Below are 17,361 nucleotides of genomic sequence, written 5' to 3'. Positions count from 1 at the left end.
CCCCACATCATGTACTACCACAAGAATGAGGTCCTAATTAGAATAAGTTGTACTCCATGTATGTATAATATGTCAAAATACACTCTACTTGCTGGCATGGTGGCGCACGCCTGTAATCCTAGCAAGTCAGGAGACCCAGACAGGAGGATCAGGAGTTCAAAGCAAGCCTCAGAACTTAGTGAAGGCCTAAGTAACCCAGTGAGACCCTATCTCTAATAAGATAAATAAAATAATAAAAAGGGCTGGGGATGTGGCTTGGTGGTTAAGCACCCCTGGGTTCAATTCCTGGTACCCGCCTCCCACACACAAAATACACTCTATTCTCATGTATATCTAAAAAGAACAAATTTCAAAAAGAAAGAAAGGAAGAAATTGCTGGATTGGATTCTCCTCTCCCTCTTCCCAAACACTGCAGCATAAACCTCCAAGTCCTGGGGAGCAATAGGCCACTCACCTTAAGACCACCTGCATTTCCTTTTAAGTTTACACTGGTGAAAGTCTGAACAATGAAATTTCCACATTCAAGGTCCAATCCCAATATTCTCAAATGGCATGAGTATCCATGTTTGACTTAACCCAATTCAAATATTTGCTCTAGATTTCACTCAGTATTTTTTAAGCAGTTATAAAGCAAAATGGCCTAATAGTTTCAAGTAAGTGACTTTTATTTTTCTCGGACATTTCACAGTCAATTTCTACATAACTTCATACTTTCTCAAAAGAATTCACATTTGGTAAATAAATTTCTACCCTACAGAATTCATAGCTGGAAAACCACTTCAATATATGCATGAGTTACTTTGCTGCTTAAAGAATTATAATAAAGAAGAAAAGTCAGACAATACTATAATCAATAAAAAGCAATGTGTAATAAATTACAAATGTCATTAAACTCCATTCCCATAACCAATTCAATCAGAAACTTTTTCTAGAGGTGTTTCAATATTGCCAATAAAACCTGCCAGAGTTCTCTTAAGGGCTGGCCTGAGCTAATTGGCTTCTCACTTTTAGAAAACAGTAGCTGTGCCGCAGTACTTCATACCAAAGGGCATCATGCAGCACTAAGGCCATCAGTACTCACAGCCCGGTGTGACCCACGGAGGTCTTCTGGTTATCTCCAAGCTTCCTCCCTTGGCTGGTCTGGCTGCTGGCCTCAATGGATCTCTCCTTCCAAGACCTAGCTTCTCTACTTGGGTTTGTCTGCTTCCAGCTCAACTAGGGAAAGGACACCCATGCTAAGCGCCCAGAGACTGCCAGATCCAGCTGCAAGATCAGAGAGGACCTGGAGGTGGGGGCCACCTCTCCCTGCCACTCAGCAGTAAGGACCGATGAAGGCTTTCTTCCTCTTTTACCATGACAGGAAGGGAACTGCAAACCTTAGTCTAGGAAGAAGAGTCCAAGAGGTGTACAGCTCCACAGAGGGTTTTTCCAATGGAATACATTTGTTTCTCAGCAAGTGTTTTCAGATTTCTGACACTCAGTAAGACTCAGGACTGGAGCCCAGGCTGTTAGAATGCACCTGTCTCTATGGCTTTGCTGCCAAACATATGCTGCCAAACAGGAAGCTTCCTAGCACGGTGCAGAGCAGAACGTCTACAGCACCACACAGACTCAGAGGAGGCAACCGACTGGGCCAAGAGGAAAATGTTACAAGGAGCCGAGTCTGCTCAGGGACACATTTGCTGTGGTTTTGGAAATTCTTTTAGAAAGCAAATGGCAGGTAATAGTTCTATGTTGATCAGATTTTACCAAGTTGCTTATTTATAAATCAGTCATGTCTAAATCGTGCATTTGGGACCACATTACTAGGCAACCTGAAGCCTTAGCATTTCTAAACTATGTCAAGTTATTATGACTCCCTGGTAAATACTACATGAACTTGTGGGCTTAGTACACCTCAAGGACATCTCCTTTGCAGAAAAAGTGAAACTGATCATAAGAACTTATTTAGGTAATTTGTTAATAATAAAATTTTCAAGAGGATAAAATTTTTAAATGAGGAGATGATCTTTGAAATTCCATTCCTTAGACATCCAGTTATTAATATGAGGCTGAAAAGAATGTGCATCATCTGGAATTTCCCACCCATTCTCCTTTTGACCACAAGTTCAAACAGCAGCCAGGGGTGAGCACGTGGCTTCATGAGTGAGTTTAGAAGGAAGAGTTCTTAAATAAGCTTGGGGACACAGGTGCAGGTAACAGCGAGATGTTGACCAACATCACGCCTCTGGCTTTGCTGCCAACGTTCTACACATAAAAGGGACACAGACTGCTCCATACTTGCTCATCACACTAGGAGACAGAGGGAACTTGAGACACAAAAAGCAAGGGGACAAAAATGCTTCCCAACTTTTTGTGGCCTCATTATCACAACCTCAGGAAGGTTTTATTAATTCAAAGTTTACAAGCAAAATCACTGCTTCCCTCTCCTACCGAAACAAAGAACAAACGGGGAAAAAGCCAATGAAGGAGGCAGCAGAGGGGTCACTTAGAGCACTCAGGAACCACTGCAGCTCCCCTTGAGCTTTTCAGATACAAAGCACATTGCACTGTTTTAAGGAAGTGAGTAACCAGAATCATCCAGCTGCTGACCAAGAGATGCTGGCCTTGTCTATTTTCTTCAGTCTCTAAGTAAAACAAAAGCAAATTATCAACTACAATTCCAGATGGTACTGAACCTATTCCATACCTTAAGCATCTGAAGTGTTTTGCCCACTCGTTTAAGCGCAATCTGGCTTGTGATTTAAAGTGTATGAGTCAAACTGTCCTACCCTTTCCCCTGACTTTCAAGTCTAAGAAAACAAAGCTTTACATGATTAACTGCTTGCACCAGATGCAGCCTGTGCCTCAAGCCTTTTCGGTCTCACCCAGCTGGCTTGATGCCTTGTGGGAGGCAAATATACCTCCTCTTATTTTTGTCTTCTCTGTGACTAAGACACTCAAGGGAGGATCTATGAAGCCATCCTTGTGTCGCCTACTCTCTGACTCGACAGGTGTCACTCTGCTCATGCATGTTATGGCACCCCTGATCTGGCAGCAAGTGGGATGGAGGGAGGTAACAGTAGAGTCCCACACAATCATCTCCCCTGCTCTGCCCCGTGATCCAGGTATGTGCTTGTACGCTAAGGAAAGGGGACTAAAAGACACTTGGAATCGGAGGTCCTCAATGGCGCAGACATACATAACCTGTGCATGGACCACAGGTTCAAACAGCAGCCAGGGGAGAGCATGTGGCTTCATGAGTGAGTTTAGAAGGAAGAGTTCTTAAATAAGCTTGGGGACACAGGTGCAGGTAACAGCAAGAATTAAAAGAACCATTCAAATCTCTGGAAGATATGCTTCCTGGGCTATATGTCTGGGTGATCAGAGAATGTTTCTAGGTCACTGCCAGAATGACTGGACCCAGACGTCAGAGATGCCTGCAGCCTGGCCCAAGCCTGAGGAGCCCTGCTCTTGGTGGCCTCTATGAACAGCTGGGTTTGCTCTTTCAACTGATCTAGTTCCACCTGAGTTGCCTGGTTCTGACGAATCAACTCCTTGGTTTTCAAAGTGATCTCCAGCAAACCAGATTTGTGTAGGACTACCAGGGTGTTCTGAAAGCGCCTGTGTTTGCTCTGCTGCTGCTCTGAAAAGAGATCCGGGCTGCGGCAGAGGTGCTCTGCAGCCCACAGAGGTGAGCTGTAATGGGCTGACAGTGGCGAGAGGGGAGAGCTGCTCTCTAAGCCATGCAGAGTACTGTCTGAGGCACAGACAGGACTGGCGGGGGACGCGAAGGTCAGGCTGGGAGCTTTAGCCACGTGGCTGCTGGACACTGGTTGAAGAGTCTGTGGACTTCCACCTGCCACCAGGGAGGGCACACCCTGCAGGGCCGAGTCTTCAGCGAGTTTGGCACTGGCTGGGGCCGGAGCGGAGGGACTGGACGGGGCCGCGCCGGTCTTGGACGGCTCGCTGGAAGACAAGCCAGGCCCCAGTCTCTCGGTACAGATTTTCTTCTGTATTCCACTTGCTCCTCTTTCTTCTGGGCTGAGGGAAAGGCCCCTTTTGCCAGGGTGTGGGGCTATTTTGGTATAAGAATTCAGAATGGGCAAGTAGTTTCTGGAGTCTGATTTTTTCTCACTGGCGTGACTTGGGCTGACTGGCGATGGCACAGGTGGGTGAAGGACAAAGAGCTGTGGCTGTGCCGAGATCACTTCAAAGGAGGGCTGGACAGTCCACGATTGGAGGTGGGATGAGCTGCTGCCCTGCAAGCAAAGGAAGAGAGCAGCTTTTTGGGGACAGAGGCGCATGGCTCCTCAGAGGGGAATGGGACACTCAGATGGCCTGTGCACCCCTCACGTGGCTGGGAAAGGGGCTTGGATATCCACTTGTGTCTGACAGAACACCTTTAAAAACTTTTCCTAAGGGAAGACTTGAGGAAATATCTATTTTTCTTCCACTCAGAAAAAGAAATTGTAGGTCAGTGAAGTAGCTGAGACAATAAAAATATGGATATCCAATTTCCTCACGAGTGTTAAAATGTGCTCATCTCAAGACTAAATGTGACTTTACACCACAGTCTTCATTTAGGTCTGCCTGGAACCTCCTATACCCGGAAATAACTTTGGTCACATGTGTTGTGATCTATTAGACATCTCTGGTCCGTTTAAAAAGCCACTTAAACAATAACAGTTACTACGTGCTGGTGGCTACAACAGGCTGGCACTGTGAGCAATGTTTTAAATGTGTCACCTCCTTTAATCTCCACAATAACCCCATCAGTTACCACTTCCCTTCATAAATAGAAAACTGAGGCTTAGAAAGTTGATATAACTTGCTTAGTCACCAAGCTACGAAGTGATACAGAGGATTCCTCCTCTTTCTAACTCTAAGACCCATCTTAACCAAAGGCTGACTTACCTTTATTATATTACTCTTCAATTGTACATTTATTTTTAATTAAAGTACTGATTCAGATGAAAACTAACAGAGAAGGACATGACTACTTGTCTCTGATATTTGAAAGCCAATCTAGCTCCAATCTGGTCCAAAGATCCCAGTACAGATGAAGCTCAGCAGGTGAGCCTTGGAGGTTCCCAGCTTTAGTGGGTTATGTGGTGGAATCTGATTTATCTGGAGCCATTATGGACCACCTTTCCAGCATTCTGCACACATTTCTGCCTCCTGCATGTTGGACAGGAACTTTAGCCCAACTACAACTCCTTTTCAGTACAAAGGATGAGACCATCTGTACAGCACATTCTGGAGCCCTCTTGGTATTCAGATATGTCTGGGTTGTATGAAAACAAGAAATGGAGCCCTGGAAACCAGTTTTCTGACTGAGGACATCTAAAACCCAGGGTCTTCTGAAAGGTCATCCTAATTCAGCTTAGTTGGAATCAAAACTCGAGGCTGTCCCCCAAATATCCCCTGCACTGCTTTTCCAAGATAAGTTTCGTGGACTGTTCTTCCTCAAGTTGCTGTTAATTTCCTCTAATTACTGCTTTTACAAACTGTCTTATTCAGATTGAAGACACCTAAGGGAACACAGAACAAAAGTTTAGACTTGGACAGGACTTCAGAATCATTTCCCATTAAGCCTTCATGTTCGAGATGAAGAAACAGAAGTCCATGGTGCCTAACCTTGTGCAGGATCATACTGTTTCCTGGCAGAAATGGAATCACCCTCAAAAGAAAAATTCCTAAAATCAAGTAGCAATAGTTAAAATATTACACAACAGGGAGCTGGAGTTGTAGCTCAGTGGCAGAGACACTTGCCTAGCACATGTGAGGCCCTGGGTTCAATCCTCAGTACCACATAAAAATAAATAAATAAAATAAAGATATTGTGTCCATCTACAACTAAAGAAAAAAATTTAAAAAAGTATTACACAATATACAGAGATTTTTAAATCATATTATTATTTTTGGAATGTGCTGGATTCTAAAGTGTTTAGAAACAAAAACTAAACAAAACTCCTAGACTCTCCAGGAGGCCAGCTTGTCTCTAAGCCTCCCATCTCCTGATAGAGCCCAGCAGCCTTGCCAGCAGGTCTCTTTGTCTGAAGAATGTGGCTCTGCTGGAAAAGCCTACTTACTCCTGGAGCTACCATCCCAGCCTGCGACAAAGAAGGCTTAACAACACAGCCACACAAGGAGTGACCAGGAGCCAGAGTGAGCGGCAGGGAAGAAATGAGTGAGGAGAAAGCACTGGGCAGCCTTGGTGGGGTCGGGACAATCTCGGGTGGGCTCCACTTTCTTCCTGTCTTTATTTTCTTTTCCTTTCAATAAGAGATTCCAGCTGAGACGTGGTTTACCAAGCAAAATTCCTTTTCAGAACACCCTGGTCTACCTTGTTTATGTTCCTCAGAAATAACCAGGTAACAGTTAAGACACTAAGGCTTCCTGACATGCCACAGACATGTTCTTCTAACCTCTGACACAGATGGAAAGATCAAGCTAAAGCCGGATTTTGAACTTCATGATCTTTAAATAGACTCATCAATGCCTCCATGCAAGAGCTGTGAGATATTTCAGAGTAAGAAGGGTAAGGTTAAATGTCCTTTAGTTTACACCAGTCTTTTCCATTCCTTGAATTTTTCTACTCTAACTTATGCAAATTTATATGATTGAATTCTCAGTTTCAAATACTGGAGCTTAAGTTAGATTTTCATCTGATTCTTTTCTTTCAGATCTAGACAATAATCACATAATATGCATAGTTTTGCAAAAAATCCCAAAACTGAACTTTTCATCTCCACAAAAAGCTACGTGGATCATTGGTAGAGCCGTTATCAAACTGAACAGCTGCCAGGTCACTGATGCCATGGCTTTGATCTGATCACTAAGAAAATGCTCAAAATGTGACATGAGAGACAGGGAATCGCCTCTTTACTAAAACAAATAACGTGTCTTACATATCTAAATTCCCAGCACAAATCCAACTTTGTTTTTACCCTAGACTCTGCCATATGTTAGAATGTACCAGTGAGGTGATGACATTTTGGCTTGGTTCCTTTGTGTATGACTAAAGCACTTAAGAATCCTATGGATAAACTACAAACAAATAAAGTCAGGAACAGTGGCACAAGCCTGTAATCTCAGTTACTGGGGAGGCTGAGGCAAGAGGATTGCCAGCCTGGACAATTTAGCAAGATTTTGCCTCTAAATAAAATGAAAAGGTCTGGGGGTGCAGCACAGTGATAGAGCACTTATTTATCTTATTTTTTTATTTTGCATGTATGAAGCCCTGGGTTCCATCCCCAGTACTGAAAATAAATAAATAATAAAACCCACAACAGACACTAGTATGGCAATATGTAAATCAATGGATGTGTAACTGATGTGATTCTGCAATCTGTGTATGGGGTGAAGGTGGGAGTTCATAACCCACTTGAATCAAAGTGTGGAATATGATATGTCAAGAAATTTGTAATGTTTTGAACAACCAACAATAAAAAATTAAAAAAAAATAAATAAAAAAAATAAAGTGTTAAAAAATAAAAAAAAAATAAAAAAAAATAAAAACCAAAAATACCTCATTTTTTTGAGTTTGTCTCAAAAATGAGACTATACATCATGACTCTTGTACATTTTTTTTTTTTTTCAGTGCTAGGGATCAAATTCAGGGCTTGGGCATGCTAAGCAAGTGCTCTACCACGGAGCTACATCACCAGCCTCCTGTGCTCCTTTTTAAAACAGTGTCAGCAATTGAAAGGTAACAAACTCTACCCAGGACAGAAAAGTACAGCTTGGAATGGTTCTAGTGCCTCTTCTGAACTCTCCTTGGCAGAGAAGGAGAGTTTGTACACAGGAAGCTCAGAAACTTTCATCTGCAAAGATTTTAGGCCACATCCATCCTCCTTACCTGTTTGACCAGAACGTTCTTCATGACGACCATGGGGGACAGTGTAGGGAAGGCATTGCTGGCAGCTTTGGAGCTCTGCCGTGGCCTGTCTTCTCCGCTCCAGCCTAAGGCGCTCAGCATGTCCTCGGACTCCATCTGCTCTGCGGAGCTCAGACATTCTGAGCTCCCATCTGGTGGGCAGACGCATGGTTAGTTCATGCAGGCTCTAAGCTAGGGCTCTTAACCCAGCTCCTGAGATATAGGAACCCCTGAAATTAAAAGGAACATCTGGGACAGGCGTTTTTGTCCACTTTTCTGGGGTCTTTAGTTTTCATTGGATTTTCCATGGCCTCCATAATTATCCCTCCCAAAAAAGTTCAGAACTGTTCTTAACTCCCTTCCTTCTTCTCTTAAAGGCAAAAATCTGTGTCAGTTAGAGTTCATGTGAAAGTAATCATCGGGTCTACAGAGAAATGAGTTGAAGGTTTCAAAGTTAGTTCATAGCTTTGAAGAACCTGATGCTGAGAAGTGAGCATCCATAATTTTTGAGAAGTATCACTGAGATTCTGAGTCTGCCCCTGTTGATGAATGTCCTTCTAATCATAATCTTTGCCATGCTGCAGAAAATGCAGTTGTTGACAGCTGTTAAAATCTGTTAATCTCTAATTTATATCCATGCTGGAACTGAAATAGCTTCTTCCTGAATTTTCCAATTATAAAATTCTGGATTAGTCTGTCAAAGCCAAAGTTTAAATGTTTCTCTTCTCTGTTGTTCCTTCACCCTGTTAAGCACCTCCTTTACCGGCTGAACTTACCAGGAATCCTTCACAATAAGTGAAAGCAGGATGCTCTACAAGCCAAAGAGAATACAGGTCCCTATGTAACGCCATACAAAAAGGATGTACTTAAATATCTGCTGGCGTAAACCAAAAGACTGTTTTTTTCTGCTACTGAGGAGTCTGGGATTCTGTGAATTGCTCATTAAGAATCTTAGAATAGCTGTGGCTCAGTGATGGAGTGCCCCTGAGTTCAAACCCTAGTACCTACCCCTCCCCCCCAAATAAGAATCTCAGAATATTGATAAGGCAAGACTGGAGTGTAAATGGATAAATAAATGCAATTGTCAACAACTGCATTTTCTGCAGCATGGCAAAGACTGTGATTAGAAGGACATTCATCAACAGGGGCACGACTCAGACTCTCCAGTGATACTTCTCAAAAATTATGGGTATCTGGGTCCTACCCTTGATCCAACTGAACTGATTTACCTTGTTCCTAGGTAAGTTTATTTTCAAGTAATCCAAATGTGCTCTAGTTACCAACTATTAAGCCATACAATGTGTACACCCCACACCTGGACCTTGCTTCTCAATGCTGTTCTGCACATGAAGCACAAAAGCAGGGGCTCTTGGAGAAACAGCTGATTCTAAGACTTTGGCAGGGAAGGGACAAGATGAGCCTGGACAGCTTATTGTCCTAGAAAGCTAGGAGGTGCTCAAACACTAATGGGAATGTCAAAAAGACATAAGGGCTACCCAGATGGGTCTCCCACTGACCAAATATGGGACAATGTATTAGAAATAATGATATTAGGGCTGGGGTTGTGGCCCAGCAGTGGCTGGAGGCATTCACTGGGGCTATGTGGGGGGACATAATGAGTTCGATTATTTTTAATACCATTCTATGTCTGAATAATATAGGACTTCTTTAAAGAACTGGCTTAATGAAGTTGAAGTTTTTGGAAAAAGTACCATATAGTCAATAGCACTGGGAATTACAGATAATAAAACTGTGGATAATGTTTATTCTTTGACTTTTCTAAGTTTCTAAGCTTCTCAATGAGTATGAATTACCTTCATGACAAGGAAACCAGACAAAAAAGCAAACATGATGTTAAAAGAAAACAGGGAAAGTTTCCCAAACCTGTCTGATTATATGACAGATACTTATTTTAAAAACCCCACATTCCAAGGCCTTCCCCAGTCCCTCGGAATCAGCATCTCCAGAAGAGGGTCTGAGGATCAGTGTTTTAATGATGGCTGCAGGCGAGCCTGACAACAAGGCAAGACTCTGAAACAGTGCTATGAACCCTGGACTGCCTTATCCCTGGGCAGCAACCAATTCCTCTTACTCTAATCCCTTGGTCAGTTTCTGCTCCTCTATGAGTAATGGTCTATTTATACTTTGGCTTCTCATTCAGCATGACTACGAGGTGAGAACACATCAATCTCAAGATGGGAAAGTTCTAGTTTTCCTAACAGTTGCATTTCTCACTATACATGAGTAAATCAACAAAACTGATCAATTTGTCTCTGTGAACTTGGGTGACATAAATCTTCCCCTAGAGGAGGTTTCACTCTCAGGATGCTGATTCAGCCCCAATACTCTGGCATCAATCCTTGGCATCCCCTGAGCCAAAAATGTTGATATCAATTCAACATTTGAGGGTAGTTCAAGCCACTCCCTCAGGCGTGGAAATGAAAAGAAGCCTCAGCAAAAATTAAGAGATTCATAGGGGACGCAGCTAGCCCTTTCGGGTAAGCTATTAAAGAAAACTGTTCCACTTTCTGGTCTAATAGCATGAAGGTAGTATTGGGCAGGTAACTCTAGACCAAATACCAAATGACAGATATGAGGAAGGAAAGATTGTTGGGAGGAGTGGGCTTTTTAAGCATAGTAAAATAACTTTCTTAGCAAAAAAATTATCTTAACAAATTGTAGTCATGCACCACATAGTGATGCTTTGGTCAATTACAGACCTATATGTGGTGCAGCCTGGGTGTATAGTAGGCTACCCCATCTAGGTTTGTGTAAGTATACTCTGTGGTATTCACACAATGATGAAATCACCTAAGGACGGGTTTCCCAGGACATATCCCCCTCGTAACATGATGCCTGACAGTACAACTTTTAAACTGGCAGATTTCAAATTTGTTACACAGTGATAACTTGACGTAGTATTTTTTTTCCCCTGAAATGTATCTGTTCCTATGAAAAAGGAGCTAACCCCCATGGAATTATGAGCATTCAAGTATTTTTTTTTCCAGTAACCATTTGCAATACTTGGAAATGTAAGATTTAAAGTTGAGTCTTTAGCTGGGGATGTAGCTCAGAGGCACAGTGCTTCCCAGCGTGTATGAGGCCCTGGGTTCCTTCCTCAGCACTGCAAAACATAAATAAAGTTGAAAGCCTAAATTGAAGAAAAGATGTCAAATCATTCTTTCAGAACTAATCCCACAGTTACTTTGACTGTTACTCTGCCATATGGAATCAGAATGACCATTTTGTGAGAACAGATAGTCATTATCCTTTGTGTTAAAGCTTCTCATTCTTATCACACAAATGAGTTTTAGGGAGAAAATTTTTCAGGCACATCATTCATTATCATGTAGAAAGGATAAGATATTTTTAACCTGAAAATCCAGAGTCCTTATCTGACTCTGCAGCCACCACGCCAAGTTGACGAGTCCCTTTTTTCATCTCTGTTCCTCTGCCTAGCTTGGCCGAGAGTCTTCTGGGGCTCTCTCTGGATGGGATTTTCCTCTCCATGTTTTATTAGGCTGGAAGCGAGTTCCTGGTACTCTTTTCATCTGGATCGCCCTATGAAAAACAGTTACATAAGAAGTCAATGCCCAGAGAGCTGAAATAGGTATCCAAATGGTGCATGAAGTTAAGAGTCAAGAACACAGTCCTTGCCCACGTAGGCCATATCTTCTCAGTGGACAAAAGCTTCGAGTTTACTAAACAGAATGGTTTCCATCCAAAAAGAGATCCACAGTCCTCCTGCTGCTGTGTAACTACATTACAAATTCAAAGCACACAAACAACATTCTGTGGAAGCTTTGTGACTGCTAACAAAGGCACATTTGATTAGGCTTTTGGAATGGGTACCCAAATCAAGTCACTCTCCTCCTCCCTGAGAAGAGGTAACATCAGCCAGCGGGCTTGTTGTCCTAGTGTGCACCTGCAGGCTCCTGACCTACTGCCATGGCCCAGAGTGTAGTTTCTCACCGATAATTCTCAGTTCTTTGGATAAAGAACTGAACAGAGTAAAAACAGTTTATATATGCATGCTACTTTGGGGCTAAAAAGTGTTTTTTAGGGGTGTAGTATAACTCAGTGGTAAAGTGCTTACCTACCATGAATAAGGCCCTGAGTTCAATCCCTAGTATCACAAAAATAAACAATCAACAATCCCCAGCACCACAAATAAACAACAACAAAAAATCACTTTTATATACAAATAATATTATACATAATAAAGTGCTTATATAATACAAAGGTACATAACATGTATTACTATTAATGTTATTTTACTTGAGCTTCATAATGTCTACATCAGTTGTGATCCCATTTTACAAAGAAGGAAGCTGACATTGAGATAAGTTACAGTCAGTCATTTAAAAATATCTACCAAGTGCTCATGTAGAACCAGGCATTGTACTAGGACTGGAGATACAAAGTGGATAGGACAGACATGCTTACTTTCTTCTTGGACTTGTGATCTAGAAAGAGAGGAAGACATTAATCAAGGACTCCGGCAAGTAATGACTACTTTGATAAGAGAAATGAAGGGTCAGGACTAGCAGTCTGGGGGACTAAGGAAGTGCCAGGTAGCTGGGATGGAAGGCTGAGTTAACCAGGCAAAAGAGGACAGGTGGGGCGTGCTGGTGTGTTCTGGGCAAAAGTCCTAAGGGAACAAGCAGCTTGGCCTACTCAGAGCTAAATGGCAGCAAGATCACAGGGAGAAGTGACTGGACTGGGGATTGAGCCCAGGATTGCTCTACACTGAACAACACCTCCTGCCTTTATTTATTTATTTTAAGACAGGGTCTCACTAATTTGACTGACACTAGGGAGTTGTGGGGACAGAAAGGAAGGGTCTGGGAATCCATGTTGCAAAGGCTGGATGTTAACTTAACAGCAGCGGAAAATCACTGAAGTATTTCAACCAGAAGAGTAATGTGATCAGATCTGTGCTTTCAAAAGCATTTTCGATGAGGACTGAGACTAAAGCAGAGAGAGAGACAGGCAGAGTGGCATGAGATCATTTGGATGCTATCGTGACAGTCCAGGAACATTACAGAGGTGGTCCTGGAGGAGACGAGAAGGGAAACAGGCTGACCTGCTGGGACTCGGTTATATATGGGGTGGGGAGTACCATTTTCTAAGCTAGGGAGCCCCAAAAAAGCACAGCAGGGAGCTGGGTGGAGTGGGCAGGTGTGGCGAGGCTAGTTCAGTTTTGGTCATCTAGAGACTGAAGCGAGTAGAGATGGTGTGTAGGAAGAAGTCACATGTAAGACTAAAGCTCAGGGAAGAAACCCAAGCTTGCCTCAGTGACATACAGCTAGTCTGCAGAGTATCCGGACTTGGGCTAACAGTGCAAGAATGAGACCAATCAGCCCTACAAAGGGTCAGCAGAACGGAGAACGTTCAACAGTTAGCAAATATTTGAGTTACAGCAGAATGGGAGCTGTAAGGCTGGAATGTTAAGTGCACAAAGGACACCACAGGAATAAAACAGAAAAAACCTGGGATAATAATGAATCTGGTAGGTGTGAGCAAGGCCTGGCGATGTTTCCATTCGAAGTCTATTCACCACTCCATCCCATAGGACTAGTGGAGAGAAGCTTGAGTCCCAAACAGCACTGTGCCTGGAACACTGCAAAGGGCCACGCCTGCACACTTCTGCTGATACAAGATCTAGCGAGGAACACCAGAGGAAGGGCTCACAGTGAAGTTAAATAAGACAAGAGCAACCCTCTGGCTCATACTTTTACACTCAGTTGATGTGGGCTGAAGGGAACACAAACTGGTTTGAAAACAATTTCAAGTAAAAGTTATTTTGCCTCATACCTAACTCATTTAAGGGGACTGGCTTCCTCATTCAATTCATGTCAAATCAAGACTCTTTCAGAGGTCACACGCTTAATCCTATGTGCATAAAAGATGAACAATGGCCCTGTCACATCTTGCAGAGCACTAGGCAAAAGCAATGTCGATTTGACAGCTACAAGGTTTGACAGCATGGACAACCCAGTGTAAAAAGCAGACTAAAATGTAAAATTGTATCTCTAATTAAATCAGGATCCTTTTGTATAAAACCCAACAAGTGTGCACAGTGTAATTTTCCTTAAATAATACTGTCCAAAAATGAATAAAAGCCTTCTTCAAAATGGACATAGATGTAGCATGTGGATGGGTCTTCAGACTGACGTGGGTCTCACCAGGCCGCTGATCCAGCTTAGGAAGGTAGCTCATGTTAGTGGCAACTAATTAAGAACCTGACAAAATTTCACATTATCTTACTAAACAGGAATTATTTTACAGGTATTTTAGAGAAAGCATCCCAATTTAGTCTTCTACAGTTCTCAAGACAAGACACTGGAAGAGGTCTTGCCACCGTATTGTCAAAGCATGACTAATGGAGCCACAGAAAACACACAGGGATTTATTCTGACTCATTGAGAATTTGCAGGATAATATTGATTGTAGAATCAAAATCCTGAAATACTGACAAACACGTCAAAGTGTATTAAAATTTTAGGTCCTGGGGAGTTGGTGGCAGTTGGAAAGAATGTATAATTGACTTCAAAGCATCAATGAGCCATGAACATCAGACCCAGGTGTACACAGCACCCCATGAAGTCCTGGACTGGGGAGCGGAGTGACAGGGTTTCCTACCACCATTTCTCAAACTGGGGGTCATTAAAATCTCAAAGCCTGAAAACCTCAGTAAGTTGCCAGATTTTTTTTCTCCTGCATATTATTTTAACGTTAGATGCTCACAAGCTGAGGAGGAGTTGAAACTGGATTACTGAACTCGCCCTGGCTCTCCTCTCTCTGCTTCCAGGTGCAGCCTGGGAAACGGCTGTACAAACATCTCAGACCCCAGGTACTTACTCTGCATTAGAAGGGTTAATTTAAGCTAATTTAAGTAGACCCTAATTGGGCGTTTTATGGATGTATATGTAACACATTGTCCAAAAGGTTCCCACAGAAAACAGTACATGCTAAAATTCACATTGGAAAGTTAATCAATAAATACATGAATTTATATAAATAGACATAAAATTCTAGCAAGTGCTGACTTATATTTTTGTACTTCTTACATTAGAGTCTAATTATTTGTCTCTTCGACCAAGGGTTGTTTTTTCATCTTTGCAACCACAGCCTCCAACAATGAGCATGTGAGATATTCAAGAGAATAATAAATTCCAACCAGTCTCTGTCCTGCTGAGTCTCTGACAGTCCGAGCAGCTTTGCTGTCAGTGAAATCCTGGAAAGGCAATACTCTGCATTTCCAAACACCGTGGTCACCTCCAGATCTAACCTCCATGTCTGGTCCTATGCAGGAAACAGATATCTAATGTACTCTTTATTCTCAGGTGAAACCTCAGGGACAAACCCACCAACCAAATTAAAAGTTGGTATAATCCAGAATATCTATAGAGATCCGAGTTTATGATACAAAGGAGACCCAAGAGGTACAAAGAAAGGGTCTGACATGCAGCCCTGTCTCTCTCCTTTTATAGATACTTGGCAACATTCCTGAGAGCTCACGTTGCTTTTATTTTTTTTTTTAAACATATTTATTTATTTATTTATTTTTTTAGTTATTGGCAGACACAACATCTTTGTTGGTATGTGGTGCTGAGGATCGAACCCGGGCCGCACGCATGCCAGACGAGCGTGCTACCACTTGAGCCACATCCCCAGCCCTCACGTTGCTTTTAAAATGTGTCACGTGTATAACATGCGTGCCGAGAGGTGTAAGGTGAAAGCCCAAGCAGAAGCTTAAATACAATAAAGTGATAAGGCCATACAAAATAAAGAACTTACAGCCACAAGACTATGAGTAATCTCAGAATTATAAATATGTTACTAGGTTTTCCCTGGAACCGTGTTCTTCTAGTCTGCATATTCAGATACACCATTCTGGGAGAATGTCTGTATATTTCAATGAGGGGAAAACTCCATCTTCCTGAATCTCTAAAATTCATCTTCCCCTTTACATTCATTCCCATTCTCCAACCTGGCTGCAAATTCATGCCAAAGATCCTGAAATCCGATTCCATAAAATTTTCCTGTGTTTGAAACCAGGTGTGGCATTCTCCATCTTCACCTTTCAAAGGGATCAGCTTAGCCAACTTCCTTTTAATCCTCTCCTGCAAAAAGAGTTCACACTAACAGCGCCCACCTATCCATTTGCACCAGCCCACACTGCATCTGTGCCAGACAGCATGTGTACCCTCCAGGCATCCACCAGCCTGCCAGCTCAGCAGGGCAGAACTGGGCAGACCCTAGGACGGTGCTGTGACTGGCATACCACCAGTCTCCCAGGACAAACGCCCAGGCAATGCGTACTGCCAGAGCCTGGGTAATAACAAGGAGCCTGGCTTTGGCCTGGGCCAGGACCAGAATTACCCTCAGCCCACTCACTAACCACCAACTCCTTACTTGGCACTGCTGCTTTCTTCCCCACACCCCTACCCCTGGCATCACGCCTAGCAAGTTGGCTACTCAAGAGAAATAACCAACAAAACGGGGGACAGCAGGGCGTCAGAGAGGTCAGCACACCTGCGTCCCGGACCCAGAGCGCAGCTCCTAACTAGGGGTCCAGGACCCTCACCCTGTTAGCTGCTCTCGCGCCCACTCACCTGCCCATTCCCGGGCCTTCTGCTCACAACCCAAGTCCGCCAGGCTCCCTGCCAGCGCTGGCCCCCAGGGGCAGACCCGGGCCACCTGCCCTAACGAACTCACTCCACTTGTTCTTGCACAAGCCCCCTCCCCACGAACGGCCCCCTCCCAGCCCGCGAGTCTCTTTCCCACGCAGGCCGGCCGCTCCCGGGAAAACCAACTTAATGGGGGCAAGGGTGGTGCGTCCCTCTGCTCCCGACATTCGGGCCTCCGTCCCCCGAAGGTCCCGGTTCTCCCTCCTGACTACCCGCTTTTCTTCCTCATTCCCTTACTCCCACCTGCTTTCCCGGCGCTCCGCGCCCAAACCCTCGCGGGGCGCGCCATCCCTGACCCCTCCCCCGGGCCGAGCCCTCCCTTTCTCACCTAGGGCCAGGGTCGCTGCTCCACTACCGGCCCGGCGCGTCAAGTGGCGCATGCGCGAGCCCGGCCCCACGGCTCCATGACAACCCCGTCTTCTCCGGGTCTCCAGCTATTCCCCCGGCCTCCCGCCCATTTCTCCTCCCCCCGCCTCCGCGACGGCTGTCGCCAGCCATGTGACCCGGCTCGGAGGACTCGGCACCATAGAGATAGCGCGCTGTTCTCCTAGAGGGGCCCTTGGAGATGCACTTTCCCTGCCTCTGCCGGAAGGGACATCGCTTAGAGGCCCGTGCTCTCTACGGCGGGCGGGCGTTTCTATGGTTGGTTGCTGAGGCCCCGCCGCCATTTTGTAGGGGGCCTGGCGCTCTGGGCTGTGTGGGCAGGCCTTGGGGCGGGGTTTCGAGGGGCAGGGGTTGGCCGGCCTGAAACCCGTATGGCACCAGGTGTCATTCGTCTCGTGTATGCGGTGCCGACGCCGTTGG

At 44.2% G+C, this 17,361-nt stretch overlaps 1 protein-coding gene across 3 annotated transcripts; it reads right to left on the bottom strand.

Moving 5' to 3' along the window:
• Positions 1-647: 647 nt before the first annotated feature.
• On the bottom strand, positions 648-17,039 carry Cipc (CLOCK interacting pacemaker). 3 transcript variants are annotated; one of them, XM_015494263.2, is made up of 4 exons: positions 16,886-17,039; positions 11,236-11,422; positions 7,844-8,013; positions 648-4,241 (listed from the first exon to the last, which is right to left on the bottom strand). In XM_015494263.2, exons 2-4 carry the CDS (start codon positions 11,369-11,371, stop codon positions 3,348-3,350), a joined length of 1,200 nt encoding a protein of 399 aa, XP_015349749.1. In that variant the 5' UTR covers positions 11,372-11,422; positions 16,886-17,039; the 3' UTR covers positions 648-3,347. The 3 variants fall into 3 exon arrangements, with proteins under 3 accessions (XP_015349749.1, XP_015349757.1, XP_048655019.1); XM_015494271.2 differs by lacking the exon at positions 16,886-17,039 and adding an exon at positions 16,483-16,779; XM_048799062.1 differs by lacking the exon at positions 16,886-17,039 and adding an exon at positions 14,935-15,169.
• Between the last annotated feature and the right edge of the window lie 322 nt (positions 17,040-17,361).

This window comes from Marmota marmota, unplaced genomic scaffold (genome assembly GCF_001458135.2).
Source record: "Marmota marmota marmota unplaced genomic scaffold, marMar, whole genome shotgun sequence".
Taxonomy (NCBI): domain Eukaryota; kingdom Metazoa; phylum Chordata; class Mammalia; order Rodentia; family Sciuridae; genus Marmota; species Marmota marmota.
This window is presented reverse-complemented; position numbering and strand designations above follow the sequence as displayed.